This window comes from Erythrolamprus reginae, chromosome 8, assembly GCF_031021105.1.
Source record: "Erythrolamprus reginae isolate rEryReg1 chromosome 8, rEryReg1.hap1, whole genome shotgun sequence".
Classification (NCBI taxonomy): domain Eukaryota; kingdom Metazoa; phylum Chordata; class Lepidosauria; order Squamata; family Dipsadidae; genus Erythrolamprus; species Erythrolamprus reginae.
The window spans coordinates 21906470-21927287 of NC_091957.1; the positions used below are offsets into that span (position 1 = coordinate 21906470).

At 44.7% G+C, this 20818-nt stretch overlaps 1 protein-coding gene across 1 annotated transcript in view; it reads right to left on the reverse strand.

Moving 5' to 3' along the window:
- Positions 1-18666, reverse strand: part of KLHL17 (kelch like family member 17) — a 30917-nt gene extending 12251 nt beyond the window's left edge. Inside the window, exons 1-6 of the mRNA XM_070759231.1 lie at positions 18391-18666; positions 7662-7924; positions 4053-4174; positions 2218-2439; positions 1170-1286; positions 242-455 (exon numbers count right to left, since the gene is read on the reverse strand). Coding sequence (XP_070615332.1) covers positions 242-455; positions 1170-1286; positions 2218-2439; positions 4053-4174; positions 7662-7872 — 886 coding nt within the window. The 5' untranslated portion in view covers positions 7873-7924; positions 18391-18666. The remainder of the gene's footprint in view (positions 1-241; positions 456-1169; positions 1287-2217; positions 2440-4052; positions 4175-7661; positions 7925-18390) is intronic.
- Positions 18667-20818: the final 2152 nt, after the last annotated feature.

Sequence of the window (20818 nt, forward strand, 5' to 3'; positions counted from 1 at the left end):
TCCACCTCTTTTCTTTTCCTTTTTTCCTGCCCTTCTTCCTGTCTTCTTTCCTGCCTTCCTTCCACCTCCTATCCTTCCTTCATCCCCCCGTCCCTCCGTCCCTCTACCTCTTTTCTTTTCCTTCCTAGCTTTTCTTGTTCTTTCTCCTCTCCTTCCTTACCCCCCTCTGCCTCCTTCCTTCCTTCCTTCCTTCTTCCCTCCCTCCCCTTTTTCATGCCCTGCACTTTCATCCAGGCCTTACCCACAGCAAAGAGCACCATGCTGGCCCCCTCGCAGCGCCGTGGGCGTGTCCGGCTGTTGCTCAGGACCGCTCTCTGCTCGGGCATCAAGTGGTACTTGAGGGCTTCGATCAGCAAATCTTTGCACTCCGAATGATGCCGGACCAGAAGTTCGGTGTCCACGTTGCTCATCAGGAAATCCCGGCTGAGCAAAGGAAGACGGACGCATTTCATGAGCTGAAAAAGGAAGTTAAAAATCCAGAAAGGGACTAGATCGATCCAAACAGGAGAGGCAAAAAGGTATACACTGGTATCTCTACCTACAAACACCTCTACTTATGAACTTTTCTAGATAAGGACTGGGTGTTCAAGATTTTTTTGACCCTTCTCAAGAACCCTTTTCCACTTAGAAACCTGAGCTTCTGAAACTTTAACCAGAAAAGGTGGGGAGAAGCCTCCGTGGGGCTTCTCTAGGAATCTCCTGGGAGGAAACAGCCAGAAAAGGTGAGAAGCCTCCATGGTGCCTCTTTAGGAATCTCCTGGGAGGAAACAGGGCTGGAAAAGGTGGGGAGAAGCCTCCGTGGGGCCTCTCTAGGAATCTCCTGGGAGGAAACAGGGCCTCCACCCTCCCTGTGGTTTCCCCAATCGCACGCATTATTTGCTTTTATATTGATTCTTATGGGGAAAAATTGCTTCTTCTTACAAACGTTCCTACTTAAGAACCTGGTCACGGAACAAATTAAGTTCGTAAGTACAGGTACCACTGCATTTTTAAAAAATCAGCATTTGGGGAATGGCGATGGTGGGAACCCTTCAAGAAACAAAACCCACATTGGTATAAGGAGAGACCCTCCGTCATAAGTGACGAGGAGCGTGCGAGGCTCAGGAGATAATTCTGGAGCAGCCAGAATTTCACCGAAGGCTTACGATTTATCTTGGAAAGCAACGTACTCGGGGAATATTCTGCTTCCTGCTGTCCACATCATGCTTCACCCAGCTCAAGACGGCTCGGTAAACTTCCTCTTCCGAAGGCACATTGAGGCTGTCGCTGGAGATCAGATCTAACACCTGCCCACAGGAGGAAGGAAAGGGATATTTGGAAATTCGGGTCTCACCGGGAGGAACTGGCTCGCATAAAGACAATTTTGGAGAACAGGTCAACCTGGATCTGAGAGAACGGAATTAAATTGGAGAAAGACAATTATGACCAATGGGTCACTCTGGAACCAACAGTAGAGAATTGGCTTGGCTAAAGACAATTCCGAGCAATGGTTCAACCTGGAACCGAGAGGAGAGAATTGGCTTCAGCCAAGACAGTTCTGAGTAGTGGGTTTCCCTGGATCCAAGAAGATTGCATTGACTTCAATGAGGACAATCCTGAGCAACGAGACTCTCCGGATCCAAGGATGGAATTGACCTGAACAAAGTCTGAACAATTAGGTCGACCTGGAATTGAGAGGAGAGAATTGGCTTTGATAAAGACAATTCCGACCAATGGTTCGCCCTGGATCCGAGAGGATGGAGTTGGCTTGGACCAAGACAGATGTGAGTAGTGGGTTTCCCTGGATCCAAGAAGATTGTGTTGACCTCAATGAGGACAGCTCTGAGGAATGAGTCTCCCTAGGTCCAAGAATAGAACTGATTTGTACAAACACAATCCTGAGCAATAGATCCGAGAGGATGGAATTGGCTTGGATAAATACAATTCCGAGCATGTGTTTAATGGACAGATATATCTTAATTTTAATGTTTTTCTTTATTTTGTTTTGTATTTTTTATGTACTGTTTTCTTTTGTTTGTGTGTGTATTGTTTTTTTCAGTGTTTAAATTTTAATAAAAACTATTTTTCTTAAAAAAATGGCAATTCTGAGCAATGGCTCCCTTTCCCTCAACCTGGAATGCCAAGAGGGAATTCCTCTCCTTCAGACAGGGACAGACAGCAAAGAGATGAGGGATTCTTTTACCTCCACCTGGATACCTTCCCTCCCCAGACCCTCACCTGTTTGAGAGGCAGCAACATAAATTCCTCCGTCTTGGAGACATCCACGAAGTGTTGCAGGACGTACTTATGTGCTGATTTCAACAGATCGCTGCAGGAGTGGGTGTCTGCAAAACCTCGGATGCCCAGACAGTTGGATGGGTCCAACTGGCTCAAGAGAAACTTGCAGCAGGCGTCTCGGACCCCGTTCAGCTGCAGGAGGCTGGCTGCAGGAAGCAATGTCTTGGGGGGGGGGGGGGGGGAGAGAGAGACTTGTGGCTGCATTCTTGTAGCCAGGAGTTCCACAGACAATCCACAATGTAGATCTCACACTGGGCAAAACTACAGAGGTGATTAGGTGGTTACCATATGCCTGTTTCCCCCCCCCCCCCTTTCTTTCCCATCTTCTCTTTGTAGCTTTAAAACATTCTGGCTGTTTGCTTTGAATAACATTGCATGGTGCCACCCTATTTATTTATTTATTATTTATTTATTTATTAGATAGATAGATTAGATAGATAGATAGATAGATAGATAGATAGATAGATAGATAGATAGACAGACAGACAGAGATGAGAGAGAGAGATGATAGGTAGATGATAGAGATAGATAGAGATAGATAGAGATAGATTGATGATAGCTTAATAGATAGAGATGATACATAGATAGATAATAGATTGATGATAGATAGCTCAATAGATAGAGATGATAGCTCAATAAAAAGAGATGACAGACAGACAGATAGAGAGAGAGATGATAGAGATAGATCGATAGATAGATGATAGACTGATAGAAACATAGAAGATTGACTGCAGAAAGAGACCTCCTGGTCCATCTAATCTGCTCTTATACTATTTCCTGTATTTTATCTTAGGATGGATCTAGGTTTATCCCAGGCATGTTTCAATTCAGTGACTGTGGATTTACCAACCATGTCTGCTGAAAGTTTGTTCCAAGCATTCCAAGATGATAGATAACTCAATAAAAAGAGATGAATAGATAGATATATAGATAAATATGATAGATGATAGGGATAGAGAGAAGATGGTAGATAGATAGATAGATAGATAGATAGATAGATAGATAAATAGATAGATGAGATAGATAGACAGACAGACAGACAGAGATGAGAGAGAGAGAGAGAGAGAGATGATAGGTAGATGATAGAGATAGAGATAGATAGAGATAGATTGATGATAGCTTAATAGATAGAGATGATACATAGATAGATAATAGATTGATGATAGATAGCTCAATAGATAGAGATGATAGCTCAATAAAAAGAGATGACAGACAGACAGATAGAGAGAGAGAGAGAGAGAGATGATAGAGATAGATCGATAGATAGATGATAGACTGATAGAAACATAGAAGATTGACTGCAGAAAGAGACCTCCTGGTCCATCTAATCTGCTCTTATACTATTTACTGTATTTTATCTTAGGATGGATCTAGGTTTATCCCAGGCATGTTTCAATTCAGTGACTGTGGATTTACCAACCATGTCTGCTGAAAGTTTGTTCCAAGCATTCCAAGATGATAGATAACTCAATAAAAAGAGATGAATAGATAGATAGATAAATATGATAGATGATAGGGATAGAGAGAAGATGGTAGATAGATAGATAGATGATAGATAGATGATAGACAGACAGACAGACAGACAGACAGACAGACAGACAGACAGACAGACAGACAGACAGACAGATAGCCAACCTCTTTTTAGTGAAAGAACTCTTCAGTTCAACCAAATGGGAGTCGAGGGTCTCTCTTCCCTAAGGGATCTGACCGGAGCGACAGTGCTCATTGCCCAGAACTGTTTGGTTTTTTTGCTGGATAGATCCTAGGACGTTTACCTGGACGTTCCCTTCTCCCACCACGATCTCCGCAGTGTAGGCGTACTGGACCAGCTGCTCCAGAGCCTGTGGATCAATATCGTGGAGCGTGACGTGCGTCTGACGGCTCTCACTCATCTCATCTGTGCCAATAGATTTTAAAAAATGGTTTCAGGGAATTGGATATCTCTAGTTTAATGAAAGGAGGGAGTCTCTCAGGACCTTAAAAACGATGAAAAAACAATCTCACAGAAACATAAAATCCAAGAGGGGGGGAAAAAAAGGACATTAAGGGACATTTTATTCTAAAGGGCATTTATTATGGAAGAGGGTTTAAAACATACATGAAAATTGATATGGAGGAGATTTTGAGAAAATTGAAACATTATGATCTAATTAATTTGATGTGATTAAGAATATTAACAGCCTAAAATGTATATTGGCTAACTGGTTTTTTTTTTAAATTTCTTATTATACAGTGGAACCCCGACATAAGAGCTGCTCTACTTAAGAGCAACTCGAGATAAGAGCTGGGAGGGGAGAGATATTTTTGTTCTACTTACAAGCCCAAATTCGAGATACAAGCGCCAAGGAGCTGTCTCCTGAAGCCAAACGCTAACTTCCGCGTTCGGCTTCAGGAGACAGCTGCGAAGCGGCGCGCGTGTTTTAAAAGGTTGCAGCCGGCCTGGGGGGCTCGGGGGGGTGCTTGCAGCTTTCTTTCTTGCTCTTTTTCTTTCTCTCTTTTACCTTCCCTTCCTCTATTTCTTCTTTTCTTTCTCCTTCCCACCTTCTTCCCTCCCTCCCTCCTTTCACTCATTCCTCTCTTACTCTCCCCTTTCATAAGTTTCCTTGCTTCCTTCCTCTGTTCCTGTCCCTTCCCCCTTTCTTTCTTTCTTGCTCTTTTTCTTTCTCTCTTTTACCTTCCCTTCCTCTATTTCTTCTTTTCTTTCTCCTTCCCACCTTCTTCCCTCCCTCCCTCCCTTCACTCATTCCTCTCTTACTCTCCCCTTTCATAAGTTTCCTTGCTTCCTTCCTCTGTTCCTGTCCCTTCCCTCTTTCCTTCCTTCCTTCCCACCCTCCATCCATTCATTCACCCATTCCTCTCTTGATCGCTTAAAGCCGGTCCCTGGTGCAAAAAGGGTTGGGGACCTCTGTCCTACAGGATTGGGTGGCAGAGAAGTTGAACATATGTAAATTTAAAAGTTTAAGAAAGTTTACAAGTTAAGTGAAAGAAACTTCATTATTCATTTATATGTACATGTACATTTCTTCATTAAAAACATGTCTTTCTGCATAATTTAGACTAACTTTGTGAGTTTTTTGAGAGCTGGAACCAATTAAAATTATTTACATTAATTCCTATGGGGAAAAGTCGTTCGAGATAAGAGCTGCTCGACTTAAGAGCCCAGGTCCGGAACGAATTAAACTCGTATCTCGAGGTACCACTGTATAAGGAATTGGAATAATTATTTTTTGGTTCAGATGTCAAATGGTAAGGAGGTGGCATTGGTTAATCTATGTATACTGAAATTGCAAAAATGATATATTGTAAAGTAATTTAAAATTAATGGGGTTTTTTTTCTGTACATGTGATTGGAGAAGAATTTTTTTTAAAAAAATTACCCCCCCCCCCCAAAAAAAGAAACATAAAATCACAGAGTCCAAGAATGAACCCAAAGCATTCATCAACACGACACCCACCCCAGGCTTTACAAAAAAAATTGGCAAGGTCAGAGACATCTAATCTCATGGCGAAAGTCACAAAGAATTGTGGATTTTACTCCACAAGTTGTTGCTGACTCTAGGGCAGGGAAGGCCTGCCATCTTTGGCGCTACTGGTACACCCTCTGATGCTGTCATAGGCACCCGCCCACCCGTTGTGTGCAAATTCCAAAAATCGCTACTGGAACATTCCAGTAACAGGCCTTCACTGCTCTAGGGGTACTCTTCAAGGCCCCAGAGCCAGCCCTGTCCAAAGACATTTCTGTGGTCATGTGGCCCACAATATGGCGGAGACCTGTTACTTTCCCACCAGAGTGGTACCCATTTATCTACTCGTATTTGCACGCTTTCAAATTGCTACTTTGGCAGGAGCTGAGATGAGGACGGGCGCTCATTTCATCGTGTAGCGCTTGGGTGTTGAACCCATGCGGCCAACTTTCCAATCGACAAGCCCTGTGTTTTAACCACTGAGCCACTGCACCGCCCCAGTCCTCGGAGGAGAGATGGGCTGTACATGTGACCAATTAAATAAATGCAAGCGTAGTTGTAGAACGGCAAAGGACTCTGGCGGTTGTTGTGAGTGCTCCTTGTCCAGCTCAGGTCATGTCAGATTCAGAGAAGGATAAGCCAGGCCCCTCTGGATACCCTGGGCCAAGGGGATTGCCAGATGAAGCAGAGAGTGAGCCATAAAGTGACCTGAGTGAACCTGAGGAACCACTAGAGGGAGCTGTTATGATGATGGGAGAGTGGTTTCAGCCAGAGGATGAGGAAGACATGAGAGTGGGAAATCAGTGGATAGATTCTCGCTAGAGGAGACTGCTCAGAAGGCAAGAGGAGTTGCATAGTAAAATGTATTAGTGTATTGACTTAGCTTCTTTGGGGTGTGATGTCACTTCCAGGCAGTATAAAGGCAAAGGATCTTGGTAAATTCAACATAATTCAAGGGAAGAGATATGAGAGCCGGGGTGTGATTGAACAAGGCTTTAAAACCATTATTCGGCCACAAGAAAACTAATTTCTCTGCTGGATGAGAGCAATCATGGGCTTTCCTAGATATGCCCATGTCTCATCAACACTCCGCGGCTTGCACTGGCTGCCGATCAGTTTCCGGTCACAATTCAAAGTGTTGGTTATGATCTACAAAGCCCTACATGGCATCGGACCAGAAGATCTTCAGGACCGTCTTCTGCCGCGCGAATCCCAGCGACTGATCAGGTCCCACAGAGTTGGCCTTCTCTGGGTCCCATCGACTAAACAATGCCGTCTGGCGGTACCCAGGGGAAAAGCCTTCTCTGTAGCGGCCCCGGCCCTCTGGAATCAACTCCCCCCAGAGATTAGGACTGCCCCCACCCTCCTTGCCTTTCAAAAGCTCCTGAAGACCCACCTATGTCGCCAGGCATGGAGAAACTGATATACCCCTAGCTATTATGGTTTTATGTATGGTCTGTTTGGTTGTGTGATTGTTTTATAATAAGGGTTTTAAATTGTTCTTTTAACATTAGATTTGTACATTGTGTATTGTTGTTGTGAGCCGCTCCGAGTCTTCGGAGAGAGGCGGCATACAAATCTAATAAATTATTATTAATTATTATTGTTGCCAGGACTCCGGTGAGCAAAATTCATCTGCTTAAATGATGAATGGACTTTGTTACCTAAGGAATGAAGGCTAGGCCAAGTTTTGTTGACCTTTAGCTCTAAAGCAAAAAATACTCCCTTCTTCTTGGCTGTTTAAAATCTGCTTTTCATTACATGTGCTTATATCAATAAAAGAGTCTGATTTGGTTTCGCTCTAAGGGTCGTGCACAGAACAGTGGTCCCCATCCAAGCGAATCTGATGCTAAATTTCAGTTAGATCTAGGCTGGGATTTGACCGCCCCCCCTCCCAGCCCCCCCTCCCCAGATACTTGCTTGTGAACATGGCGTGGAAGTAGGGGCTGCAGGAGGCCAGCACCACCTTATGGGCCTTGATTTCCTTGGCGGCCACGTGCAACACGATGTCGCAGAGGAGGCCCCGTTGCCGCATGCGGTTCATGCAGACGAAGGCGTCGTGGTAGTGCCGCTTGGAGTTGTGGGAGATGCTGTGGCCGTCCCGGTTGAGCAGCTGCATCCCGTTCTCCATGGCGGCAGGCGGGGGCTCGCTCCTGGCTCGCGGCAACGCCCTTTCGGCCTCTCTGAAGAAACCAAGAATCAAAGTTAAGTCCATCAGGGGTTGAATGCCATGAAGAGTCTCACATAATTTCCCGAGTTTTCAGAGAGGAACGGCATTCAAGTCTAATTAATAATAATATTGTTGTTGTTATTATTATTATTATTATTATTATTATTATTATTATTATTATTATGTCAATACAACTCAGCAAACGAGATCACTATGCTGGATTTCGTATTTCATCACCAGTCGGGCACTTCCCAAGCACCTAGGACTATGTGATGTAGCGGCGAATTATGTTTGCCGATCCCAGTAAAGCGGCCTTTTGCAATTGACAGATGGAGATTTTGTCAATTCCGATGGTTTTCAAATATCCACTGAGATCCTTTGGCACTGTGCCCAGTGTGCCAAGTACCACTGGGACCATTTTCACTGGCTTATGCCAGAGTTATTGTTGTTGTTGTTATTATTATTATTATTTACCTCAGAGCATTTACCTAGAGACCACCTTCTGCCAGCGACCGGTCAGGTCCCAGAGTCGGCCTCCTCAGGGTCCCACCAACCAGACAATGTCGCTTGGCGGGGCCCAGAGGAAGAGCCTTCTCTGTGGGGGCCCCGGCCTTCTGGAATCGGCTTCCCCCGGAGCTTCGCACTGCCCCCCACCCTCCTTGCCTCCCATAAAAGACCAATTTATGCCACCAGGCCTGAGGCCATTAGATGTCCCCCCCCCCCCGACCAACGAGTGTTTTAGTGTGTCTGCGGAGTGAATGGTAACGAACGTTTCTTTTAAATTGTATTAGAATTTTTACAAAGTTTTTCTAGTCCTATTAATTGGATTCCAGATGTATTGTTAGGTTTTTTGATATGTGGTGAGCCACCCATCCCCGAGTCCTCGGACAGGGGTGGCATACAAATCCAATACATACATACATACATACATACATACATACATAATGACCCACAACCCTCGGCTTTCCCCAATGCAATTGCTCAATGGACATACAAATCGTTCAGTGGGGCACGGAGTGTTTTGGGGGTAGCGGAGGCCCTTAGAGGCCTAGTGCATGTTCACACGCAGCCTGGAAAAAGGGGAATAGAATGGTACATGAGAGCTAATTTGCATACTGGTCTATACAGAAGTCGGTTTTGGCAGTTGGAAGGGAGAATTACTTTCGTTTGTATGTTGGTTGTTGGTAGATCTGCATCATGAAAGCAGATGTATTCTCTTAATGTTAGAGTTCATGAGGGCATATATATATATATACACTGCTCAAAAAATAAAGGGAATACTCAAAGAACGCATCCTAGATCGGAACGAATGAAATATTCTCATTGAATACTTGGTTCTGTACAAAGTTGAATGTGCTGACAACAAGATCACACAAACATCATCAATGGAAGTTGAATTTATTAACCAATGGACGCCTGGATTTAGTGTCACACACCAAAATTAAAGTGGAAAGTGTTAAAGTGTTCCCTTTATATTTTTGAGCAGTGTATGTACTACTCAAAAAAATAAATAAAGGGAACATTTAAAACAACACAATATAACTCCAAGTAAATCAAACTTCTGTGAAATCAAACTGTCCACTTAGGAAGCAACACGGATTGACAATCAATTTCATATGTTGTTGTGCACATTCAACTTTGTACAGAACAAAGAATTCAATGAGAATATTTCCTTCATTCAGATCTAGGATGGGTTCTTTGAGGGTTCCCTTTATTTTTTTGAACAGTATAGATAGAGATTATAGATGATACGTAGAGGTGATAGATGATAGATAGAGATAAAGAGATGATAAATGATAGAGATGATAAAACTATCTAGATCAGTGGTTCTCAACCTCTCTAAGGCCGCGACCCCTTAATACAGTTCCTCGAGTTGTAGTGACCCCCAACCATAGGTCTAGCGCCAATTCTCCCAACAGAGCTTTCAGCTGATTGGCAGGAAGGTCAGAGAGATGCCCCCACTGTAAACGCCTGATTGGTCGGATTGTAAATATGTTCCAAGATGCCAGAATAGAAGCTTTAGTTCCTAATACCAGGAGAAATTTGTCTTTTCCCAGGGTCTCAGGCAACCCCCGTGAAATGGTCATTCGACTCCCAAAGGGGTACCGACCCCCAGGTTGAGAACCACTGATCTAGATGGTATAGATAGATAGATAGATAGATAGATAGATAGATAGATAGATAGATAGATAGGCAGGCAGGCAGGCAGGCAGGCAGGCAGGCAGGCAGGCAGGCAGGCAGGCAGGCAGGCAGGCAGGCAAGCAGGCAGGCAGATCAATCGATAGGTAGGTAGGTAGATATAGATAGCTGATAGATTGATGATAGAGATAGATCAATATAGAGATGATAGATAGATGATACAGACAGATAGATAGAGATAAACATGATATAGATAGATAGATAGATAGATAGATAGATAGAAATAGACCTTGATAGATCATAGATAGATAGATAGATAGATAGATAGAGATAGACGTGAGATAGATAGATAGATAGATAGACAGACATGATAGATCATAGATAGATAGATAGATAGATAGATAGATAGATAGATAGATAGATAGATACATACATACATACATACATACATACAGACATATAGAGATGATAGAAGATAGATAGATAGATAGATAGATAGATAGATACAGATTGCTCAAAAAAATAAAGGGAACACTTAAACGACACAATATAATTCCAAGTAAATCAAACTTCTTCAAAATCAAACTGTCCACTTAGGAAGCAACACTGATGGACAATCAATTTCACATGCTGTCAGCACATACAACTTTGTACAGAAGTTGTATGTTTCATTCATTCAGATCTAGGGTGTGTTCTTTGAGTGTTCCCTTTATTTTTTTGAGCAATGTATATTTAATGTTCGTAGACAGAATATTTAGGATTAGGATAGGATCTAAATGAAGTACAAGGACTGTGTATAAATGTTATTACTTGAGAAGTACAGTTCTGCTGTCAAATTGTTATTTGTGAAAACATAAAACAAGTTCCATCAAGAAGAAGAAATAAAACACATAAGCTTATACTGGAGTGTATTTATGTGCCCAATATACATTGTGTTGCACAATTCTGCTATGATAACACTCTGTTAACGGAAGTGAAGAAGATCACTTAAAAGCATAAATTTCAGAGAAAGCTAACAGTGCAGACCCAGGCCCACCTGCCAGGTGGGGGTTGCAACTTACTTCCGCTACTGGTGCTGATGCGTGCAACATCGAAGCAAGATTTGGCTTCTACACATGTGCAGGAAGAAAATCTCACAAGAAGACAGGCAAGATTTTGGTGATTTTGGGGGGGGGCAAACTCTTGCACCCACACACCCTCTCACAAGATTTTGCTTCCTGAGCATGAAACTGACCAGACTGAGGATGCTAACCAGATGAATATCTTCTCCCTCTTTTCCTGCCCCAAAACTAAAGTGGGTCTTATACTACGGTGCGTCTTATTCTCCGAAAAATACGGTAACCATCGGGAAAGAGGAATGTCTTTTGGCTTATTCTGACACACACAAAAAAAGAAGACTTTTCTGAAGAGCAGGTCTTTGCATCCTAGTGGGGAGGATGGAAGAATCAGCACCTGCCCGTCACCCATTCCCCGCCTCCCTTCCTTGCCTCTGATGGATGGACGGATGCCAGACAATGCAGGGTTTAAGCCTCTTGGCAGAGAAAATAGCAGAGGTGCCAGCTTCCTGCGAGGGAGGGGTGGAGTAGGGATTCCCATCTGGAAGGAGAAGGGAGGGAGAGCGCCTGACGGAGGGGAAACGACTCCAGAGAGCCACCTACGCAACTGTCAATGAATTGCGGAAATGTGTCGGCAGCCTTCGAGATCGCGGGGGAGGCTAAACAGCCAACTGGGTAATGAAGGCTTGCGAAGGACTGGGAGAAAACTCGAGGTAGAATTATTTCTGGAGGGTGGAGGAAGCAAGATTGCAACCCCTCCTCATCCTCTCAGCTTTGTTGGGGTGCAAGGACGCAGTCATCAGGTCTCCCATGGCCTGGCACGATCCGCATGAATGTTAAGTTAGGAGAAGAGCCTTTGTCAAGCATCTTTCTCCTAGGATTCATTCTAAGGAGGCCCGCCCCCAAGATCTCATCGGGGAACCTCGGGATCTCAAGCAAGAATCATCTGGGCCCCATACAACGATGCCAGGAGGTAACAACACAGGTTAAAAATGGGGATACAGTGGAACCTCTATTTACAAACGCCTCTACTTATGAACTTAAGAACCGGGTGTTCCAGATTTTTTTGCCTCTTTTCAAGAACCATTTTCCATTTACAAAGCTGAGCCTCCGAAACTGTAACCGGAAAAGGCAGGGAGAAGCCTCTGTGGGGCCTCTCTAGGAATCTCCTGGGAGGAAACAGGTCACGGAACGAATTAAGTTCATAAGTAGAGGTACCATTGTAGAAGCATCCATTCAGGGTTTCAGGAGAGCAACATCTCTGTGTTCTTTGGGAGCTCTCCAAGGTGCTGAACTGATTTCTTTACCATACAGGTAACCCTCGGCTTATAACCATTCATTTTGTGACTGCTCCCGGTTACGACAGCACTTGAAAAAGGGACTTACCCTGGTAAGTCACCCTTACAACTATTACTGCATTCCCATGGTCACATGATTTATTTATTTATTTATTTAATTATTGATTAGATCTATAGACATGATTGAAATGTCACTGTATATACTTACGACGGTTGCACCATCCCAGGGTCATGTGATCACCATCTGGAACCTTCCCAACCAGCTTCTAACATACCATATCAATAGGGGAAGCCAGATTCACTTAACGACCGCATGATTCACTTAACAACTGCAGTCGTTCGCTTAAGAAGAGTGGCCAAGAAAAGGGTGATAAAATCAGACGTGAGTCACTTAACAAACACCTTCTTTAGCAACCCGGCCAAAATTATGTTCATTAAGTCAAGGACTACCTATCCTTAAATACCACCGTCTCATCCACATATAACATTAAAGTCCCTTTTCTTTTCTTTGAAGTAGCTGGATACCCGTGCTTCACTACGAAACTGAATTCCCTACCATGGAGTCGAATGTCTAAACTACCAGGCCTCTCTAGGAAACAGGGCCTTCACCCTCCCTGTGGTTTCCCCAATCGCACACATTATTTGCTTTTACCTTGATTCCTATGGGAAAATTGCTTCTTCTTACAAATGTTTCTACTTAAAAACCTGATCACCGAATGAATTAAATTCATAAGTAGTGGTACCACTGTATCTTGATATGATTTGTCTGTAATACATTAACCATTTAGCATTGTTACTAAAGTTAGTCAAGTTAATCTTTTGTACTTGTATACACAAGAAATTTGCTATAAAAAAATTAATGCAAGTCCAAGAAAGACAGAACTTCTGAACACGGGAGCTGCTCAGCTCAGAAAGATTTCTACTTAGAAATCAATTACCAAGAAGCTTTGCTCAAGAAATCACGTCTCTGTGTCTATGATTCCCACACTCCTCCTCCTCCTTTTCCGACTCCCTCTTCCTTTCCTTTGTAGCACTCCAGCTCCCCTAAAAATAGCTCCGGTTGTGAAAAAGAACATGACGCAAAGAACAGGATTAATCTGGTCTTCCAAAAACAGCTGAAAAAGTTCCATCTGACATCTACAAAGGGCTACAAAGCCAGCCTCACAACCACGTGGGCCAGAGATTGCATGGGTCCTCGGAGCTAGAATTTAACCAGGCGCCCCTTCCCCAATATTCTGCATTATACCAAAGTACAGTGGTACATCTACCTACAAACGCCTCTACTTACGAACTTTTCTAGATAAGGACCAGGTGTTCAAGATTTTTTTGCCTCTTAAGAACCATTTTCTACTTACAAACCGAAGCCTCCGAAACTGTAACCAGAAAAGGCAGAGAGAAGCCTCCATGGGGCCTCTCTAGGAAACTCCTGGGAGGAAACAGGGCCGGAAAAGGCAGGGAGAAGCCTCTGTGGGGCCTCTCTAGGAAACTCCTGGGAGGAAACAGGGCTTCTACCCTCCCTGTGGTTTCCCCAATTGCACATTATTTGCTTTTACTTTGATTCCTATGGGAAAAATAGCTTCTTCTTACAAACCTTTCTACTTAAGAACCTGGTCATGGAAGGAATTAAGTTCGTAAGTAGAAGTATCACTGTAGTAATAATAATAATAATAATAATAATAATAATAATAATAATAATAATAATAACAACAACAACAACAACAACAACAATAACTCTTGGTCTCCATATGTTTTTCGGCGCTCACCGCATACCACTTCTATTGTAAAGCAGGAACTCTGTTGGACCCGATAGATTCTGATTGAAGTCATAGACTTGAAGTAAACTTTGCACGAAAATAAATAGAAGACAGTCCGAGCAATAGGGAATTGGTGAATAAATCTATATACAGTATATATAAAAGCCAAATACCACTTAGTCATCGTGAAATCTCCAGAACCATAAAGCCTACAAACTTGAAAGTTGGCACATATGTTCCTCTTGGCTTTTGCTTGCTAAGAAAGGACTTTTTGAAATGACCATCAGATCACTAGTATTTCTTATACAGTATTATATTAACACACTCTGATGCTAAAGAGTTAAGACATTCTACTCCTCCTCCCCACCTGAAAATAACTCTGTTTCAACTGTGAGTTGTCTTATATTAACACGATGCTACAACTTCGCTTAATCGGGCATGGGCAGGGCCAGTGTGTGACTCATCTGTCCTGTGGGCTGGGAGTTAAGTCACTCTACTCCCCCTCCCCACCTGAAAAAACTCTGTTCCAACTGCCAGTTGTCTTATACTAACAGTTTTGATGCTAAGGATTTACACATTCTACATTCATTTTCAAGCTCTAAGTGTTAATGTATCAAGCCTGATCATAACTACTCATTCATTTTCAAGCTTTAACTGTCAATTTATCAAGCCCAATCGCAGTTTCGTAGTGAAGCACGGGTATCTGGCTACTACAAAATCAGTCTAACCCCATGATGGTGAATCTATGGCACGTGTGCTAGAAGTGGCATCACTAGCTGGTCTTCGGGTTTCTGGAGCTCCGGCGCATGCGCATGAACGCACATGGACAGGCGTTCTGGTTTGTGCACTGGGTGCCAAAAAGGTTCCCCACCACTGGTCTAACCACATGGAAACCACTTAGAAAAGCCGGGGTGGCGCAGTGGTTAGAGTGCAGCACTGCAGGCTACTTCAGCTAACAGCTAACTGCTAGCTGTAGTTCAGCAGTTCAAATCTCACCACCGGCTCAAGGCTGACTCAGCCTTCCATCCGTCCAAGGTGGGTTAAATGTGGACCCAGATTGTTGGAGGCAATATTATTATTATTTATTATTATTATTAAATTTGTATGCCGCCCCTCTCCGCAGACTAGGGGCAGCTGATTCTGTAAACTTAGAAGAGAGCTATAAAGCGGTATATAACTAAGGGTGATTATTTTTCCTTCCTTCCTTCCTTCCTTCCTTCCTATCTATCTCTTCTCTCTCTCTCTCTATCTATCTGTCTATCGGATTTATATGCTGCCCCTCTCCAAGGACTGATATTATTAGAAGACCCCCAAAAGTATTCCCAGTTGTCCAGATCACAACTTCAGAACCAAGGTGGATGTCCAGAGATGAAGCATTCCACTTAACATTTTTGTCCTGCCATTAGTGCTTGATATATTTTAATATTTTATAATTTAAACGCCAGACAGAAAAGCTTAGCTGAGAGCTAGGATATCTCCGAATGCTCCATCAGCAAATTCTTCAAAGACATTTCCCTGCATTACTTGGAGGGGGGGGGGGACGCTGTCAAGGTTCCAGGTAGCATCCAAGCTAATGTCCATGTCAAAGTGCTCCTCAAAGTTCCAATTGATTACTGGAGCCATCCTGGCACCTACCCTGGGAAACCTGAATTTGAGTTTCCCACCCAGCTGAAAGTTCACATCCTTTGTCCCCACCTCACCTCACCCACAAACCATTTCACGTTGCCCACTCAGATTGTGCCAGCGGAAGATCCTCCTTCCGCTTCCGCCCAGGTGGGTGGGCATAGGATGGCCTTGAACCACTCAAAATAATGCTTTGTGGCTGCATCATGAAAATCCCTCCTCCCAAGTTCCCATCAACATCAGGCCTTCTATAGATAAGTGTGGCAAGCCGTTAATTCGTCACCAACTTCTGTACCAGCTTGACACCCGCTCTGGGAAAAGGCATTTGGATGAGTGAACAGCAACTCATTCAGGTGCCCAACGGAAACCCTCCTCTGGTCCTGAAGCCATGCAGAGACCCAAACAGGGATGTCACAAGATGTCTCCTTTACATCGATTTGTTGGGAATGTCGAGATTCTGATCTATGCCAAATTTCTCTCCTTTGCATGGGAAAAAAAAGTCAGGGTTGAAGGCCTAGCAAGAAACGATTTCTGAAACAATTTTTTTTTGGGGGGGGGGAAGCAGACAAAAAGCAAGCTGTCTGTCTAGGAGTTGAAGCCCCCTCCCCTACCAGGCTTAAAGTTGCCAAGGTTGGAGACCCCCTGCTTTCAAAAAGACCAGCTCAAAAAAGAGACCCAGGATATTAGCCAAGCTTCCTGCCAGCAGCTGCAGCTATAAAAAATCCAGGTCAAACCCCAAATCCATAAAGCGCCATTATTTATTTGCAAACACTTCTTTCCATCCCCTCCCTCTCTCTCTCTCTCTCTCTCTGCTTCCTAGCTTTGCCTACCAAAAACTCATGGATGTAACAACAATCTCCCCCCTCCCCAATTCAAGCTGGTATTTTAAAAAAGTCACATTTTTGGCGTCTCCTTTCGCCCTCTTTTTTTTGGCCACTGGAATTGGATGATTGTGTGTCGGAGGGGTGGGGAGGGGAGAAACAAACCCCTCCATGCCCAAAGATTTAAGGGGAGGAGGGGGCACAAACCCCTCCTCCTTTCAAGAGCTCTAAGCAGCCTTATCGCAATACACACACTCATAAATATAGTATGTGTACCGTAGCATATTTTTGCTGATAATGCAAAGGAAGGGAGACTAGTATAGATCTATTTCAAGCTATATAGCTCTCGTCAGCCAGCCATGTCCTTGCTGGGTTTTGAACCTGATTAGACAGAAAAACACATGCACACACAAAATATATTTTTCCTGATAATGCAAATGAAGGGAGACTTGACAAATGTATCTTTTAAAAATGTACATTGAGAGCATATGCACCAAGACAAATTCCTTGTGTGTCCAATCACGCCCTTGGCCAATAAAGAATTCTATTCTATTCTATTCCATTCCATTCTAGTATAGATCTATTTCAAGCTATTTAGCTCTCATCAGCTAGCCTAAGCCTTACTGGGAATCTGCCTATAACAATGGGATGCTTTTTGGCTAACACAAAATTTCTTCCATGGGGGGGACAGGGGGGGACAGACGAGGAGTGGATGGGTATTACCCACCCTGCCTCTTTGCAACCCCCCCTCCTAAGGATGACATTTGCACGCTCTCTCTCTCTCTCCCAGTCCATCTGTACTCTGTCACACAATTTGCACCATCAGCAAGGTGCATGGCGCTGGTTTTTTGGGGTGGGATGGGTGGGAGAGTATGTGCAGGCAGCCGGGCCTCTGCGTTCAGTCTGGCTGCCAAGCGCTCACCTTAAATAACCCCCCTCCCCATCCACTGCGGTGCTTTTCCTCCAACCCCCAACCCCCCCCCCCCCCCCACTTCTTCCCAGTGATGGATGGCTGCAGAAGGCGCTTTTTGGCTCCTTTTCCCTTAGGAGCTTTTGCAACCCTTTTAAAGGGGGGGAAGCTTTTTTTTTTTGCAAGCCCCAGATCATGTGGGGGTGGGGGGAAACAAGCTCCCCACCCCTGGAGGGTCCGACCTTGATTGCACAAACACACTCCCAGTGGAAGGAGGCTCTGTGCGTTCAGTTCGTGTGTGTGTGTGTGTCTGCCCTCAGTCTGCAATACATCCGCTTTCTTGCAAAGGGGCTTGTGCATTGCTCATTCACGCCAGACCCTCCTAGGAATACCCCCCCCCTCCAGCAGACTGGACAGAAGGTGTTGCCTGTTCAACACCCCCGCCTTGCATTGATTAACCCCCCTTTGCATTGATCAGCCCCCCTGCATTGATCAACCCCCCTTTGCATTGATCAGCCCCCCTGCATTGATCAACCCCCCTTCTGCATTGATCAACCCCCCCGTCTGCATTGATCAGCCCCCTGCATTGATCAACCCCCCCGTCTGCATTGATCAACCCCCGTCTGCATTGATCAATCCCCCCCTTCTGCATTGATCAATCCCCCCGTCTGCATTGATCAGCCCCCTTCTGCATTGGTCAACCCCCACCTTTGCATTTATCAATGCCCTGCATTGATCACCCCCCCCCTTTTCCATTGATTTACCCCTTCTGCATTGATCAACCCCCACTTTGCATTGATCAACCCTCCTGTGCATTGATCAATCCTCTGCATTAATCAACACCCCCCCCCCTCGCATTGTCTGCAAAAAAAGACTCACCCAGCGGGATCCTCCAGGGCTAAGCAGCAAAGGTGGCCTCCCTGCTCAGCCACTTTGTTCTCCAGATTGATGGCTTGGAGGGGGGGAGGGTTTGCAAAAAAAAAAAAAAAGTTAAAAGCCCGGGGTTAAAAAATTATATTTAAAAAAATCCGATCCGGCTTGGCCCCCCCAGCTCGGCGGTTCCGGGGTTGGGGGGTAGATATGGGGAGGCAATTTCTCTCCTTTGCACCGTTGCAAAAAACAAAACAAAACCCGGCGCTTTTTCCTCTCGCAGACAAATCACTTTTGCTTCCCCCCCCCCTTTCTCTGTGTGTCTCTTTTCTCTGCCCCCCCCGCTCCGTTTACACAGCAATAATAGACGGGAGGTTGGGACAAATGGCTCGCTGGCTTGCCTGTCTGTGTGTGTCAAGTCGCCGCCCGCTCCGCAATTTCGCAACCGGGTGGCCGGCTTTTGGGGGGGAGGGGAGACTAACGCGTCCCCGTGATGTCAGTGGCCGCATAGGAGGAGGAGGCGGCTGTCGCTCACAAACCCATTTTTTTTTGGGGGGGGGGGGGCAGGCTCCCGAGTAAATAGGAAAGGAAGAAGGCCAGGTTTTTTTAAAAAAACCTGCAAAAATTGCATTGCATTTGATTTGTTTTTATTGCTGCTTTCTTTTTATTGTGTGTGTGCACACACAAGTTGGCACGAAATCTGACGAGATGCACACGCCCAGGCTGGGATGCCACAGGATTTTAACAGAGTTGGAAAGGACCTCAAAGGTCATCTAGTCCAACCTCCTGCCCAAGCAAGATAGCAAAAGCATTAGCATTTTAGACTTATATACTGCTTCACGGTGCTTTTACAGATGTTTTACAGAGTCAGAAATACACTGCTAAAAATAAATAAATAAATAAATGGATCACTTAAACAATATAAATACATATATAAATAAATATATAAATCAAACTTCTGTGAAACCAAACTGTCCACATAGGAAGCAACACTGATTGACAATCAATTTCACATGCAAATTGAATAGTTGTGCAAATGAGATACTGAATGAGAATATTACATTCATTCAGATCTACAATGTGTTATTTGAGTTATTTCCCCCCCCCTTTTTTTTTGAGCAGTATATATTGCCCCCAAACAATCTGGGTCCTCATTTTATCCACCGGGATGGAAGGCTGAGTCAACCTCGAATTGGTCAGAATCGAACTCTCAGCAGTCAACAGAATCAGCCTTCATTCTAATCGGAGGGAGGGAGGGAGGGAGGGAAGGAAGGAAGGAAGGAAGGAAGGAAGGAAGGAAGGAAGGAAGGAAGGAAGGAAGGAAGGAAGGAAGGAAGGAAAAATAACAATCACCCTTAGAGTTCACAGTGCTTTTACAGCCCTCTCTAAGTTTACAGAGTCAAAAACATTGCCCCTAACAATTTGGGTCCTCATTTTACCCACCTTGGAAGGATGGGAGGCTGAATCAACCTTGAGCCCAGTGGGATTCGATCTGCCAAACTGCTGGCAGCCGGTTATCAGCAGAAGTAGCCTGCAGTACTGTGCTCTAACCACTGCGCTCTAACCACTGCGCTACCATGGCTCTACCTAGGACCGAACTCGCGACCCCCTCATTGGGAAGGTGAGAGATTCCCCTCTAGGCCATAGCAACTTGGTTCAAAACACTTTTGGGGAGATTTGGGGAGTGATCCGCTGGGATAAAACTCCTTGGTGGGAGGGAGGAGGGGGGCGGTGCATCCTTACAAGCCCGTGCAGGGGGGGGGGGAATCCTGCTTTCCCACGACACCCAACATTGCAAATGTCATCCGGGCAAATGTCATCTGGCTGGAGGAGGCACCACAAAACCGGGGCCTATCGTGGCTTAAGTCAGAAGAGAAGAATTTAGGGGTCGTGATTTCTGACAGTCTCAAAATGGGTAGGGAAAGCTAGTCGAATGTTTGGCTGCATAGCTAGAGGTATAACAAGAGAGAGATTGTGATCCCGCTGTATAGAGCGCTAGTGAGACCACACTTGGAATACAGTGGTACTGCTACATACGAATGCCTCTACTTACAAACTTTTCTAGATAAGAACCGGGTGTTCAAGATTTTTTTGCCTCTTCTCAAGAACCATTTTCTCCTTGCAAATCCGAGTCTCCAAAACTGTAACCGGAAGAGGAAGGGAGGAGCCTCCGTGGGGCCTCTCTAGGAATCTCCTGGGAGGAAATTGTAACTGGAAGAGGCAGGGAGAAGCCTCCGTGGGGCCTCTCTAGGAATCTCCTGGGAGGAAACTGTAACTGGGAAGAGGCAGGGAGAAGCCTCCGTGGGGCCTCTCTAGGAATCTCCTGGGAGGAAACTGTAACCGGAAGAGGTGGGGAGAAGCCTCCCTGGGGCCTCTCTAGGAATCCCCTGGGAGGAAACTCTAACCGGAAAAGGCGTGGAGAAGCCTCCGTGGGGTC